The following is a 14,960-nucleotide window of genomic DNA, read 5'->3' as shown; positions in this document are numbered from 1 at the left end:
TCCCCATTCAAAGTTATAAATACATAGACATCCTATAAAACAAATACAGCTAATTAAATAATATATTTTCAAGTGGTGTATAGGTTTGAATGCATTCAGAATCATGACAGAATGACAAAGATTTATTCAAAAGGTTATTTTCTTTATTCAGCAACTACAAATTCATTTCAAGGGAATGGTTTTCATTTGTCTACCACTTTGGGATGAAAAATAATGCCTGAATACCGGTACGCAATAAACTACACAGTAGCTTTGTTTAGTCATTTTCTCATACAAGGCAAATTCATAGGCTTGAGATGTACTGTTGTATCCGATATGATTTGTAGGCTATGTACTGTATACATCTTATGCAAGTTAATGAGCAACACATTGTATAACAAACTACACTTGCATAGTGTGACACGTGGCTGTCTCGTCAAGACATAGATGATGGTTAGTTACCTCCAGTCTGTAAAAAATAATGTTTAGTAGAACAATGGAATCAACTGTTGAACAAACAAGCTTCATGAAAACATTGGAACACATTGCAAAAACTTCAGTCAGCACAAAAATAACATGAATAGGTTATTTTCTTTGAATAGGTCTCTAATTAATTCACTGCAGACCTTCATCAAGCTTCTAAAACAGAGCTAATGTACAGAGCAGACTGGTAAACAGTAAGTCAGTAGGTTTAGCGGAGTAGCATTACATACAAGTACAGCTTACACACTGCAGGGAGTGAGGAGGATGCATTTACTTTCACAGCCATTTTAGGGACTGGTCTCTCAGTTGAGGATTTCCCACACTGCTGGCTCAGTCTGCAGCAGCCTATTAGAACCCCTGGTGGGAAAGGTACCCTCCCCTAAAGAAACTCACAAGTACTGACAGGAAAAGACTGGAGAGAGAGAGAGAGAAAAACAGATGAGAGTAACAAAGACCACTGTCTCTATAATCTCAACAGATGCGTTGCTGTTTGGCTTCACTCTCCCCCCCGGGTTCCTCTTTGGGGCTGCGCTTCCTTGACGACGATTGCTCCTCCCCCTCTTTGTATTCAAGGGGTTCTGTAGCATTCTTGAAGGCCTCTGCCCCAGAGTCAACACTGTCCAGCTCAAGGACCGATGATTCCTCATCCTTCCCAGCCACCAAACATACATCACCTGATATTGGTACCAAGTCCCCTGGGTCAGGGCCCATCTGAACCACCACCATGGTCAATGCTTCTTCCTCCCTCTCTACCCTTGTTTCAGTCTGTTCCTCCTCAAAGAGGGCCATCTCCCCGGGGAGAGTGGCTCTCTCACCAACCAGGCTGACTGTGAGCTCTGTGTGGCCGTTGACAGGCGCTGTTCTCTCAGCCTGGCGCAGAAGTTCTGTCCTCAGAGAGGCTAGCTGGGTGTGGATGAGAGTGCGGTGTTGCACCTCCAGACTCTTAACCTGCCAAACAGAAACTACTACTATTACTAGAGAACGTTTATTATGTAATTATTACCCCAGAATGTCCATTATTCCAGAGGAGGATTCGGAGGGGATTCGTTTTTTCCAAAGTGCCCCCTGTAATTTTTTTTTCTCAATAAATTGACAGTTTTTTTTCTAGGCATGAATATATTTCAACAAGTCCAGGCAATAACAGGGCTACACTGATAACTCAAGCTTGGTTCCCAAGTTTCCAAACCATGCCAACCATTTTTGGTATAGTGTCGCCATAATATTTGAATTGAGGAACTGTGATCATAATCATTAGGATATTTTAGCGATCCGCAGTAGAAGAGCTAAACAGCGCACTTGCACTTGATGAGTTGTTAGGCTATGAATGAGAACGTAAACGTGTCATTTCCAAACGTTAAGCTCAGTTTTATGCTGCTTTGCGATCTATTAACAGCAAGGGTTGCATTAAATAGCCGCAATATTATTAATAATGCATTTGACGATGTTCAATTCATTCGCACAAAACGTATTAACAAAAGCATTCACTGTTAAAGTTGATACATGTAGGCCCTTCATATATAGGCTATGCGCAGCACTTCGTTCAATTTATCGAATCAGTTATTGTTTACTTGCTCAAACCGCGAGCAACACCTGTCAAACTCAGACATTTTTCTCAAAACACAGGGATATCGATTCGCACAGGACTAATATTATCAGAGGACTTTGGAGTTTGCCAAAAAACTGTAGATTATTCTGATTAGTATTACTAGAGAATGTTGGTTATGTAATTATTATTATTTCATCAGACCAGATGATCTTGTATCTCATGGTCTGAGAGTCCTTTAGGTGCCTTTTGGCAAACTCCAAGCGGGCTGTCATGTGCCTTTTACTGAGGAGTGCCTTCCGTCTGGCCACTCTACCATAAAGGCCTGATTGGTGGAGTGCTGCAGAGATGGTTGGCTTCTGGAAGGTTCTCCCATCTCCACAGCGGAACTCTGGAGCTCTGTCAGTGACCATCGGGTTCTTGGTCACCTCCCTGGCGGCCAGCTCTAGGAAGAGTCTTGGTGGTTCCAAACTTCTTCCATTTAAGAATGACGGAGGCCACTGTGTTCTTGGGGACCTTCAATGCTGCAGAAATGTTTTAGTACCCTTCCCCAGATCTGTGCCTCGACACAATCCACCCTCGGAGCTCTACGGACAATTCCTTCGACCTCATGGCTTGGTTTTTGCTCTGACATGCACTGTGGGACCTTATATAGACAGGTGTGTGCCTTTCCAAATCATGTCCAATCATTTGAATTTACCACAGGTGGACTCCAATCAAGTTGTAGAAACATCTCAAGGATGATCAATGGAAACAGGATGCGCCTGAGCTCAATTTCGAGTCTCATAGCAAAGGGTCTGAATACTTATGTAAATAAGGTATTTCTGTTTTTTATTTGTAATACATTTGTCATTATGGGGTATTGTGTGTAGATTGATGAGGAAAATGTTTTATTTAATCAATGTTAGAATAAGGCTGTAACGTAACAAAATGTGGAAAAAGTCAAGCGGTCTGAATACTTTCCAAATGCACTGTATATATATTATTTTTTGCTACTGCTCGACTAAAGAAATCTCGGTCGACCAACTGCCTATCGACCAAACAATCGACCAGTCGACTTAAATGGGGTCAGCCCTACAGGAAACAGAACCGAAAACGGAAAATAATGAACATTTTCAAGGAACAGAAACTGAACCAGGAATGAAAGTGATCCATACTGTTCAGGAACAGAACCGATATTTTAAAAGCATGGGAACCGGTTAATAACTTTATTTTACGTTCCAGGCATTTTGTTTTGGCCCACCAAAAAATGCAACAAAGCGCCTATGCAAACCCTCACTCTGTCAGTCAGAAACGTATTCCAGTGTCTGCCTGCAAGATGGAAATCTTTGCCAGTGTGTGTGTGTTTTGTCTACCTGCCCCACCCCCTTCCGACGCATAGGCTACTGTACTGACGTTACTATCGTGATTCAGAAGATAGGCAGAGATTTTTAATTAGCTAGAGAAGAATGGATTAACTTGTTCAATGCTAGTTAAGGATAACATAGGCCTAGTTATCACGTTTCACATTGTATTTATTAACTTCAAAAAGGTAAGACGTATTTTTTATTCTGGTGCCGCTCTGCACACACAAGCTTGTTAGCTTGCTAGCTAGCTAGCTAGCTCAAAGGACATTCAAAGTTCCTCCATAAAAGCCGCTCCTTCTAGGTATAATTCTGTGGACCTAATTGAAATAATGCATGTCATAACAAGATGCCCAGCACTTCAAGCCGCCTCCTCAACCCTCTCTCGATCTCTCACCACCGCAAACTTTCAGTTGCATCTTGCGCTATAGTTTACACTGGTCTGTCCATCACGCATGTAAACAACTAGCTTGCCTGCTCTTCACTGATTGGTGAAGTAATTTAATGAGCTAAATGTAAAAAACTGTTGATTTCACAGGTTGAAAAAGGAACAGAAAGGAACAATATAAACCGGTACTTTTTTTGTTTCGAACCAGTTCAGAACTTTATTTTGCTGGTCAGACAGTGGAATGGAACGAAAAAAATTGTGGTTCTGTTCAGAACGAATTGGGAAATCATTTCTGTTCAACAATCACTTAGGATCATCACTACAGTAGCAGTTAAAAGCATCCACTCACCAGCTGATCGATTCTCTGTTGGCTGTTCTCTGCAGAGCGGTACAGCTTCAGCTCCTCAAACATCTTGATGTTGGTCTGCACCACACTGGCCACCTGGGGGCACCTCAGCACAGGGGAGACAACAACACGGCCACATCAGAATGGTCTGTTTTCCATTCCACCAAGAATGTAAAATACAGGAAGGGCGGAGGGCGGTGCATTTACTAGAAGAGACATAAGGTAAGCGCTTTTAACTCCTATCTATCATTCACACAAATACACATTTTGAGAAGATCCACATACAAATCAGTTTCCTCCACAAAAAAGAGCTATCCTGATAAGTTAACCATATCTTTGCTGCTCCATACTGTGGTCAGTGTACTTGCTGATCGAGATTGTGTATCCTTTCCCCGGACAATTGCTGAATAATTCTGGCCTATACGTTTTTGAAATACCTAAGAGTGTTTTGCTACATTTATTGAGTGACTCCCCACTCAAACAACTCTTAATTTCCACACTTTCTTTCCCAGTTAAACACTCGTAAACATCAGTGCAAAGCCAGGAAAGTCGGAGTGTTGAAAACCATGGGTGTTTTGCCATTTACTAACATTGCGTGCCTGGGGTCTATAAATGTAAGTATCTCTGCCTTCAGCCTTCTGTCAGTGTGTCTGCCCTCAAGTCTCTGGCCAGCCAGTGCACACGCAGGGTTTGCTTCTGGGTGCCAAGAATACCAGTTCCTGAACCAGGTCATAGAGTCTCGGCATCTCTGCCTCCACCCACCTCTCCAATCGGCCTCTCCAGCCACTAAACATGTTAAAAATGAATACATATCTATTCTTCACACAGAGACAAATTATGACAAGTTCATCATACAAATCAGTTTATCCTCCACAAAAAGAGCTATCACGTCAAGTTACCCATCTCTCTTTGTACCTGGTGGTCTTTGAGATGCCCTCAGTCTCCTCGCCATGCCTCCCCTCTCCTGCTGCCACTAAACATGTTAAAAATGACCTAATATCTATCCTTCACACAAAGTTCACCATACAAATCATCTTATCCTACATAAAAAAAGCTATCTTGTTGTGATAACCATCTCTCTTAGCTGTTCCATACTGTGTGATGGTCAGTGTACTTGGTCTTTGAGTCTGCATCTCAGCTCTCAAGTCTGCTGTTAGTGTACCTGTTCGTTAAGTCTGTGGATCTCTGCCCTTAGCCTCTTCTCCATTGCGTCCTTCTCCTGCCGCAGGGTCACGTTCTGCTGGTGGAGCTCCAGCAGATGCTTCTCTACATGTAGGGCCTGCTCCAGACTCTCCCCGCCCTGCAATGGACAACCACAGGTACACCAATGTTAGTAACATGGCATGAAGGGGGTAGAGGGGTAACAGAGGTTAGCATTAGGGCATGCAGGCTGCTTGCATAACAGCTAAAGTATGTAGATTGATGAGAGATGTAATTAAAATTGGTAAGAAAAACATTGAATGTGAGAACTTACTAAAGCACAGTATTAGCAAGATAACTCAAAGAGACGCTGTTACCTGTTCAGAGATAATGCTGGCCGCCTCCTCGTAGATCAGGTTGCCTCCCTGTCCATCTGGGTCCATGAGAACCAGCGTCTGGGTCTGGTCCAGGGTATGCTGGGAAAGCCCCACCTCCTCTTCGGCCGCCACTAGGATCCCGTTGTTCACCCTGCTGTCCTTCAACCAGAGCAGGCACCAATCACCATACAATGACCAGACACAAGTTACTTGACATATACACCTCCTGTGATGGGCTCCAGATGAACCTTTTTAACACCGGTGACACTACCGCTATAGAAAATTCAGCAACACCAATAGAAACTTTGATAGCACAAGCAACAGGCCATGTTGTACAGATCACACAATACAACATGACATACAGTGCATTCGGAAAGTATTCAGACCCCTTGACTTTTTCCACATTTTGTTACATTACAGCCTTTTTCTAAAATTGATTAAATAAATGTTTTTCCTCATCAATCTACACACAATACCCCATAATGACAAAGCGAAAACAGGTTTCTTGAAATGTTAGCAAATTTATTGAAAATAAAAAACTGAAATACTTTATTTACGTAAGTGTTCAGACCCTTTGCTATGAGACTCGAAATTGAGCTCAGGTGCATCCTGTTTCCATTGATCATCCTTGAGATGTTTCTACAACTTGATTGGAGTCCACCTGTGGTAAATTCAGTTGATTGGACATGATTTAGAAAGGCACACACCTGTCTATATAAGGTCCCACAGTTGACAGTGCATGTCAGAGCAAAAACCAAGCCATGAGGTCAAAGGAATTGTCTGTAGAGCTCCAAGACAGGATTGTGTAGAGGCACAGATCTGGGGAAGGTTACCAAAAAATGTCTGCAGCATTGAAAGTCCCCAAGAACACAGTGGCCCCCGTCATTCTTAAATGGAAGAAGTTTGGAACCACCAAGACTCTTCCTAGAGCTGGCCGCCTGGCCAAACTGAGCAATCGGTGGAGAATTGGCTTTGTCAGGAAGGTGACCAAGAACCCGATTGTCACTCTGACAGAGCTCCAGAGTTCCTCTGTGGAGATGGGAGAAACTTCCAGAAGGACAACCATCTCTGTAGCACTCCACCAATCAGGCCTTTATGGTAGAGTGGCCAGACGGAAGCCACTCTTCAGTAAAAGGCACATGACAGCCCGCTTGGAGTTTGCCAAAAGGTACCTAAATGACTCTCAGACCATGAGAAACAAGATTCTCTGGTCTGATGAAACCAAGATTGAACTCTTTGGCCTGAATGCCAAGCGTCACGTCTGGAGGAAACCTGGCACCATCCCTACGGTGAAGCATGGTGGTGGCAGCATCATGCTGTGGGAATGTTTTTCAGCGGCAGGTACTGGGAGACTAGTCAAGATGGAGGGAAAGATGAACGGAGCAAAGTACAGAGACATCCTTGATGAAAACCTGCTCCAGAACACTCAGGACCTCAGACTGGGGTGAAGGTTCACCTTCCAACAGGACAACGACCCTAAGCACACAGCCAAGACAACGCAGGAGTGGCTTTGGGACAAGTCTCTGAATGTCCTTGAGTGGCCCAGCCAGAGCCCGGACTTGTACCCAATCGAACATCTCTGGAGAGACCTGAAAATAGCTGTGCAGCGACGCTCCACATCCAACCTGACAGAGCTTGAGAGGATCTGCAGAGAAGAATGGGAGAAACTCCACACATACAGGTGTGCCAAGCTTGTAGCGTCATACCCAAGAAGACTTGAGGCTGTAATCGCTGCCAAAGGTGCTTCAACAAAGTACTAAGTAAAGGGTTTGAATACTTATGTAAATGTGATATTTCCGTTTAAAAAATAAGATAAGATTCGATGCACTAACAACTGTTGCATAAACACATTCATTTTCCATTCTAAATTCAAATATGCTGCTGATGGAGCTCATGAGCTGGATCAACCCCCCCCCACACACACACTTTTGATCTAAAATCACCACTCACTCACTAATTAATTAGTCATTTTTTGCTAATTAAAAGTGTTAGAGTTGTAATGTATCAATACTTATCTATAAACATTTGCTATGACATAGCCAATGAATATATAGCACAACTTTGGATTTCACCTCATAATTGAATGGTTTAGACCGTTTAGTTTTGACAGACTCAGGGTAAGCTTCTCTTGCTTCGCCCATGCAGTGCGGGTAGCAAAATTGATTGCTGTCCTCGTTATGAAATTATCAACTTTACCCTGTATATCTAAAAACGACCTTATATACTAATTGTTTCAGGCTAAACTACCAAACCTATTACTGATGGTGAACCTGAAAAATCTAAATTCATCTAATGTAAGCCCCGATCACCATGTATAGCTAGATGAGAGCTGTGTCTCTGGCGGTAGCTTAGGCTACTTTTATTTTATAAACACAATTTTCAACAGCACATTTGATCAAAATAACCTAGCAAATTACATTAGTTGTCACTCAACTAATAAAGGCTAATATTGCGCAAGCCATTTTACAAACATTTGAATACTGAAGGTGATGCGCAGATGTGCCAAATCAGCAATAGGTCTACCTCTTGTTTGTCAGCGCACAAAGCAGCACACAGTGCGCAGTTTGACTTGGCTACTGATATTGCCTGGGGTTGTTCTGCATGCAAAATGACTTGTAGATAAATAATAATAATAATAATAATAAGCCATTTAGCAGACGCTTTTATCCAAAGCGACTTACAGTCATGTGTGCATACATTTTTACGCATGGGTGGTCCCGGGGATCGAACCCACTACCCTGACGTTACAAGCGCCATGCTCTACCAATTGAGCTACAAATGACATGCTTAGCTCGACACTGAAGGAGAGGACGCAGTTCTCACAAAAGATTAGAGGTATTTTCGGAGGGTAGAAAGTCATATGAACAACAACAAAATTGTGAACCGGCAATTCGTAACATTTGAATCTATTTTCTGACCGATGCATGCTACATTTGGAACGGTTTGGGGTACTGCGGACCGATGCAAAAATATCTTAAACATTTGAACCGGAGACTGATATCTGTGAATTCTTACATCCCTACTCTCCACATTTACCCACCACAAATCATGAGACATATATGAAACCTTGGGTTCCACAGTGAGCAGAGTCTCCGTGTTGGCGACTGGCTGGGCCATGATCGTCCCCATGTCGCCCCCTTCCACCTCAGAGCCCATACACACTTCCAGCCCTCCATAGGCTTTAGGGTGGGCTTCCGGACTCTGGTCATAATACTGTCGGCTGTTCACTTCCTGAAAGCACAGGGATGGGATTGTGAGATATCTGGCTGGGTCCGTATTCACAGATTCTCAGAGTAGGAGAACTAATCAACTATTAGAATTCAGGACTCTTATTGACTATGATTTAAAAGGCAAAAATGGATCCTAGATCAGCACTACTACTCAGACTCTTTTTGTATATACAGCGAGGGAAAAAAGTATTTGATCCCCTGCTGATTTTGTACGTTTGCCCACTGACAAAGAAATGATCAGTCTATAATTTTAATGGTAGGTTTATTTGAACAGTGAGAGACAGAACAACAACAAAAAAATCCTGAAAAACAAACACGGCGAGTTGAGTTGATGCCAAAGAGCTCCATTTTGGTCTCATCTGACCACAACACTTTCACCCAGTTCTCCTCTGAATCATTCAGATATTCATTGGCAAACTTCAGACGGGCATGTATTTGTGCTTTCTTGAGCAGGGGGACCTTGTGGGCGCTGCAGGATTTCAGTCCTTCACGGCGTAGTGTGTTACCAATTGTTTTCTTGGTGACTATGGTCCCAGCTGCCTTGAGATCATTGACAAGATCCTCCCGTGTAGTTCTGGGCTGATTCCTCACCGTTCTCATGATCATTGCAACTCCACGAGGTGAGATCTTGCATGGAGCCCCAGGCCAAGGGAGATTGACAGCTCTTTTGTGTTTCTTCCATTTGCGAATAATCGCACCAACTGTTGTCACCTTCTCGCCAAGCTGCTTGGCGATGGTCTTGTAGCCCATTCCAGCCTTGTGTAGGTCTACAATCTTGTCCCTGACATCCTTGGAGAGCTCTTTGGTCTTGGCCATGGTGGAGAGTTTGGAATCTGATTGATTGATTGATTGCTTCTGTGGACAGGTGTCTTTTATACAGGTAACAAGATGAGATTAGGAGCACTCCCTATAAGAGTGTGCTCCTAATCTCAGCTTGTTACCTGTATAAAAAGACACCTGGGAGCCAGAAATCTTTCTGATTGAGAGGGGGTCAAATACTTATTTCCCTCATTAAAATGCAAATCAATTTATATCATTTTTGACATGCGTTTCTCTGGATTTTGTTGTTGTTATTCTGTCTCTCACTGTTCAAATAAACCTACCATTAAAATTATAGACTGATCATTTCTTTGTCAGTGGGCAAACGTACAAAATCAGCAGGGGATCCAAAACATTTTTCCCTCACTGTATGGAGAATACGGGCCCTGTCTATTTACTCTTCATACTCAGTGTTCAATGGTGAATGTATGTTCTATTACAGTAGTTTGGTGGTATTACCTGTGTGACCTGTATCTGGAAGGTGGTGTGGGGGTTCCGGAAGTGGGTCTTATAGTGTTTGATGGCCTCGTCTCGGCGGTTGAAGCCGTTTCGGCAGCGGTAGCAGTGCCAGTGGGCCCCCTTGAACCTCTTCTCCCCTTTGATGGTGCCCACGATCTCACAGTGGTTGCAGCATCGAAGCACTTTTAGGCCTGAAGGGTAGACAAAAAGCTTGCTGTAAAGTTGTAGGTCCCATGTATTTTCTAGCAATCGATAAAAGAGCCTGCCTGATTATTTCCTTAAAAATTCTAACCGATTTGAGTGAAAGATCTCTCACTGAAACCTTTTGGCAAAGTCATCCTACCACTGAATCCAGCATCTGATGTGTACTTTTATGTATGTGTTGAAAAGCCTCTCACCAGCAAAGTCGATGCCCTTGTCAACATGTTTAATGCGGTAGTGAGCCCGTAGGATAAGAGGGTCATGATAGGCCTCGACCACTGTGCAGAGAGGACAGTGCATATGAGTGCCCTTGTCCTTGCCTGAGCAGTTGTCGTCCTGACACAGCACTGGGTTGTAGGTGTGCTCTGTGCCCCTGATCCGCACCGAAGGGTGGGCCTGAAACAGCACGGCAAGGAGGTCAATTCAGGCTAGACTGTGAGGATAGCTGTTGCTGCAGCAAGTTAATCCTTATATGATTGTCATTTTAACAACATATTTACTGTAGTTAGTAGCTATATTATTTTATCACTAGTTACATACTGACCTGAATGACAACAATCATGTTCAGTTAGGTGCACTAGCGGTCTATGATTTCTGCTAGAAGATTATTTGCTTTCGACTAGTGGTAAATAGGTGCGTTAGACTGAAGGTCAACCCATGCATGAAATAAACTACTGAGCCTATCCCCTCAGGCCTCAAGTCCAAGTTTACACACAATTTTATCATAGCCATTTGAACATTACAGAACTATCTAGCTACAGTGCAGACTACTTAATGGCATTTGTTTGGACATTAAAGGGGCAATCAGCAATCGCTACATCTATTTTTGGACATAAATTAATTATATGTACCCATTGATTCTTGCAGAATATAACTTAGAAATGCCTCATGAGCTTAGTTAAACTTCGTACCCCATCAGAACTGAAAATATAAGCTTGTTTTACTCCAATGTTTGTAAACAAAGTAAATGTAAACAATCACTATATAGCCTCAAAACATTTGTTAAAACGATCATTTTGATATCATTGATGGTCAGTCCATAGCTGTCTATGGATTTGAGAGTGGTTACATTTCTCCAGACCCATCCCTCAGTAAAAAAAAAAATCGAAACTGGGGCGGGGACCCGGCTTTGTTATTGTTTCTACTATTGGCGTTTAAATAGCTTGTTAATTAATAGCTTTACAGGCGCTGGGTTGGATGCAAGAAGCAGTTTCAGCTAGCTAGCTAATATTTTAGCTAGATAAAGACTGCCCATCCATCATGTGGCCTTCAGGACTCGACTTGAGACGCTTTAGAAATGTAACTGATCAAGCGACATACTTACAATAAAAGCCGACATTTTATCTGCTGAAGTTGGTACTTTTGTTGAAACACATTCAGGTAAAGTTATCGGTTAATTTTGGTTCAAACAAGCGAGCCAAATCGCATGTTGTGAAGTGTTGTGTGTTGTTCGTCATCTGTGCACTCGTTGTGCTTGCAATGGCGGCGAACATGTACGTGCTTACGTCGACATAGCGTCGTTTTTTTCTGTCGTATTTAAAAATAATAATAAACTGAGCATGGAGAGTTTCTAAACCCAGAGGCGCAACATAGCGAGGCTTGCGAAACAGCAAGCAGGCCGGGGTTAGGGGTTTGAGAAGACAATAAGATAAGTAAAAAAAATGATTCCTTAGTTGTACATTTTCTTGAAAAATAAAGGCACGACCTAGATTCAAGCCAAGGTCTTAAGTCGCTAAACATGTCATTACTCCAACCTCGTGAAAGTGACAAACTGACACGTTTGAATTTTCGTAAAAAACAACTTTATATCGAAGGAGTGCCTTTGATTTGACTGCTTGCACATGCGCAGTTCGGCGTCAGACGACCGTTAGACCCGATTACGTGTTTCTGCGCATGAGTTTAGCTAGCCAAGGTCACCATGACATCGCCTACAAGCGTGTTCGGGGATTTCTATTGGAGAAGCAGTTTCCTCATATCTTTATACTAAACCATCTCTGTATAGAGCTTGCCAGTTTGTAGTCCTAAAACCCGGAAATGAGTTACATCTGGTTCATTCAGCTATCCCTATGGAGAAAATTTATGGGGAAAGAATAGGGTTTTCGAATAAACACCGAAAATACGGTCTGAGGTTAACACAGGCTTAGGAGATCTTATACGTTTTGTTCTATAAGATAATAGCAGTCAGTTAACGTAACCTTTATGAATTATGAAGCCTTTATGTGCTTTTCTTATTAAATAAATTCTTCAGAATTCACAAAAACTGACGTTAGCTGATGAAGATCATCTCATAAAACAAAACGTATAAGATCTCCTAAGCCTGTGTTTCCCACAGACCTTATTTTTGGCGTTTATCCAAAAACACTACAAAACACCATTTATTTTCACCATAGAACTCCACAGAGGATGTGTCATAATACCCATAAAACCTAGCAGTCAAACACGGAAATGGCTCCAATCGGGTTTCCACCATGATTTTTTTCCATAGCAGATTTTTGAAACACTTCAAATTTAGTATGTGTTTGGTGTAGGCTTACCTTGGCGTGATGTTTTGATAACCCTATAATTCTATCTTGGACAAGTTGAGTTTTATCAACATAATCGCCTCAATTTAATCTAAAAAAATTGAAATGCTAATTAGCAACAGAGAAGACCTCATACAAGACTACAAATTCCTGCATGTCATCTCTAGCTGACACTGTCAACTACACATCACCAGCGAGACCTTCTGTGCCCAATCCATGTGGAATCCATGTGCTGTATTGAAATGAATTGAATAAATTGACTCTCTATGTCCCCTATCCTCCCGGCCGGCTCGGTCCTCCCCTCCTGCTCCATGGCTTGACGACTCATTGCGAGCTCACAGAACAGGGCTCCGGGCAGCCGAGCGGAAATGGAGGAAAACTAGACTCCCTGCGGACCTGTCATCTTTTCACTCCCTCCTCTCTACATTTTTTTCCTCTGTTTCTGCTGCTAAAGCCACTTTCTACCACTCTAAATTTCAAGCCTCTGCCTCTAACCCTAGGAAGCTCTTTGCCACCTTCTCCTCCCTGCTGAATCCTCCTCCTCCTCCCCCTCCCTCTCTGTGGATGACTTCGTCAACCATTTTGAAAAGAAGGTTGATGACATCCTATCCTCATTTATTAAGTCAAATGACACCGCTGGTCCTGCTCACACTGTCCTACCCTATGCTTTGACTTCTTTCTCCCCTCTCTCTCCAGATGAAATCTTGCGACTTGTGACGGCCGGCCGCCCAACAACCTGCCCGCTTGACCCTATCCCCTCCTCTCTTCTCCAGACCATTTCCGGAGACCTTCTCCCTTACCTCACCTCGCTCATCAACTCATCCTTGACCACTGGCTATGTCCCTTCCGTCTTCAAGAGAGCGAGAGTTGCACCCCCTCCTCAAAAAACCTACACTCGATCCCTCCGTTCTCAACAACTACAGACCAGTATCCCTTCTTTCTTTTGTTGTGCCGTCTCTAGCCAACTCTCCTGCTATCTCTCTCAAAATGACCTTCTTGATCCAAACCAGTCAGGTTTCAAGACTGGTCATTCAACTGAGACTGCTCTTCTCTGTGTCACAGAGGCTCTCCGCACTGCTAAAGCTAACTCTCTCTCCTCTCTGCTGCCTTTGATACTGTGAACCATTAGATCCTCCTCTCCACCCTCTCCGAGTTGGGCATCTCCGGCACTGCTCACTCTTGGATTGCGTCCTACCTAACAGGTCGCTCCTACCAGGTGGCGTGGCGAGAATCTGTCTCCGCACCATGTGCTCTCACCATTGGTGTCCCCCAGGGCTCAGTTCTAGGCCCTCTCCTATTCTCTCTATACACCAAGTCACTTGGCTCTGTCATATCCTTACATGGTCTCTCCTATCATTGCTACGCAGATGACACACAATTAATTGTCTCCTTTCCCCCTTCTGATAACCAGGTGGCGAATCGCATCTCTCCATGTCTGGCAGACATATCAGCGTGGATGTCGGATCACCACCTCAAGCTGAACCTCGGCAAGACGGAGCTGCTCTTCCTCCCGGGGAAGGACTGCCCGCTCCATGATCTCGCCATCACGGTTGACAAATCCATTGTGTCCTCCTCCCAGAGTGCAAAGAACCTTGGCGTGACCCTGGACAACACCCTGTCGTTCTCCGCTAACATCAAAGCGGTGACCCGATCCTGCAGGTTCATGCTCTAAAACATTCGCAGAGTACGACCCTACCTTACACAGAAAGCGGCACAGGTCCTAATCCAGGCACTTGTCATCTCCCATCTGGATTACTGCAACTCACTGTTGGCTGGGCTCCCTGCCTGTGCCATTAAACCCTTACAACTTATCCAGAACGCTGCAGCCCGTCTGGTGTTCGACCTTCCCAAGTTCTCCCATGTCACCCTGGCTCCTCCGCACACTCCACTGGCTTCCAGTTGAAGCTCGCATCTACTACAAAACCATGGTGCTTGCCTACGAAGCTGTGAGGGGAACGGCACCTCCTTACCTTCAGGCCCTGATCAGACCCTACACCCAAATGAGGGCACTACATTCATCCACCTCTTGCCTGCTAGCCCCCCTACCTCTATGGAAGCACAGTTCCCGCTGTTGAATGCACCAATTTGTAAGTCGCTCTGGATAAGAGCGTCTGCTAAATGACGTAAATG

General features: G+C 43.7%; 1 protein-coding gene across 3 annotated transcripts; it reads right to left on the bottom strand.

The window, feature by feature from the left end:
* Positions 1 to 127: 127 nt before the first annotated feature.
* LOC121582609 lies at positions 128 to 11,787 on the bottom strand. 3 transcript variants are annotated; one of them, XM_041898533.2, is made up of 8 exons: positions 11,633 to 11,787; positions 10,506 to 10,704; positions 10,108 to 10,298; positions 8,640 to 8,830; positions 5,600 to 5,753; positions 5,245 to 5,382; positions 4,086 to 4,178; positions 128 to 1,410 (listed from the first exon to the last, which is right to left on the bottom strand). In XM_041898533.2, the coding sequence occupies exons 1-8, from the start codon at positions 11,645 to 11,647 to the stop codon at positions 934 to 936; spliced, it is 1,458 nt and encodes a 485-aa protein (XP_041754467.1). In that variant the 5' UTR covers positions 11,648 to 11,787; the 3' UTR covers positions 128 to 933. The 3 variants fall into 3 exon arrangements, with proteins under 3 accessions (XP_041754467.1, XP_041754468.1, XP_041754469.1); XM_041898534.2 differs by having other exon boundaries at positions 5,600 to 5,750; XM_041898535.2 differs by having other exon boundaries at positions 5,600 to 5,758; positions 8,666 to 8,830.
* Positions 11,788 to 14,960: the final 3,173 nt, after the last annotated feature.

Source organism: Coregonus clupeaformis, chromosome 15 (genome assembly GCF_020615455.1).
Source record: "Coregonus clupeaformis isolate EN_2021a chromosome 15, ASM2061545v1, whole genome shotgun sequence".
NCBI lineage: Eukaryota > Metazoa > Chordata > Actinopteri > Salmoniformes > Salmonidae > Coregonus > Coregonus clupeaformis.
This window is presented reverse-complemented; position numbering and strand designations above follow the sequence as displayed.

What these genes read in the sequence shown, in the direction of transcription:
- LOC121582609 (XM_041898533.2), bottom strand. An exon ending in CCAGCATTATCTCTGAACAG is followed by an intron (nt 5,383 to 5,599) that starts GTAACAGCGTCT and finishes TGTCCATTGCAG; the next exon opens with GGCGGGGAGAGTCTGGAGCA. An exon ending in AACAGAGAATCGATCAGCTG is followed by an intron (nt 1,411 to 4,085) that starts GTGAGTGGATGC and finishes TCTGTTTGGCAG; the next exon opens with GTTAAGAGTCTGGAGGTGCA.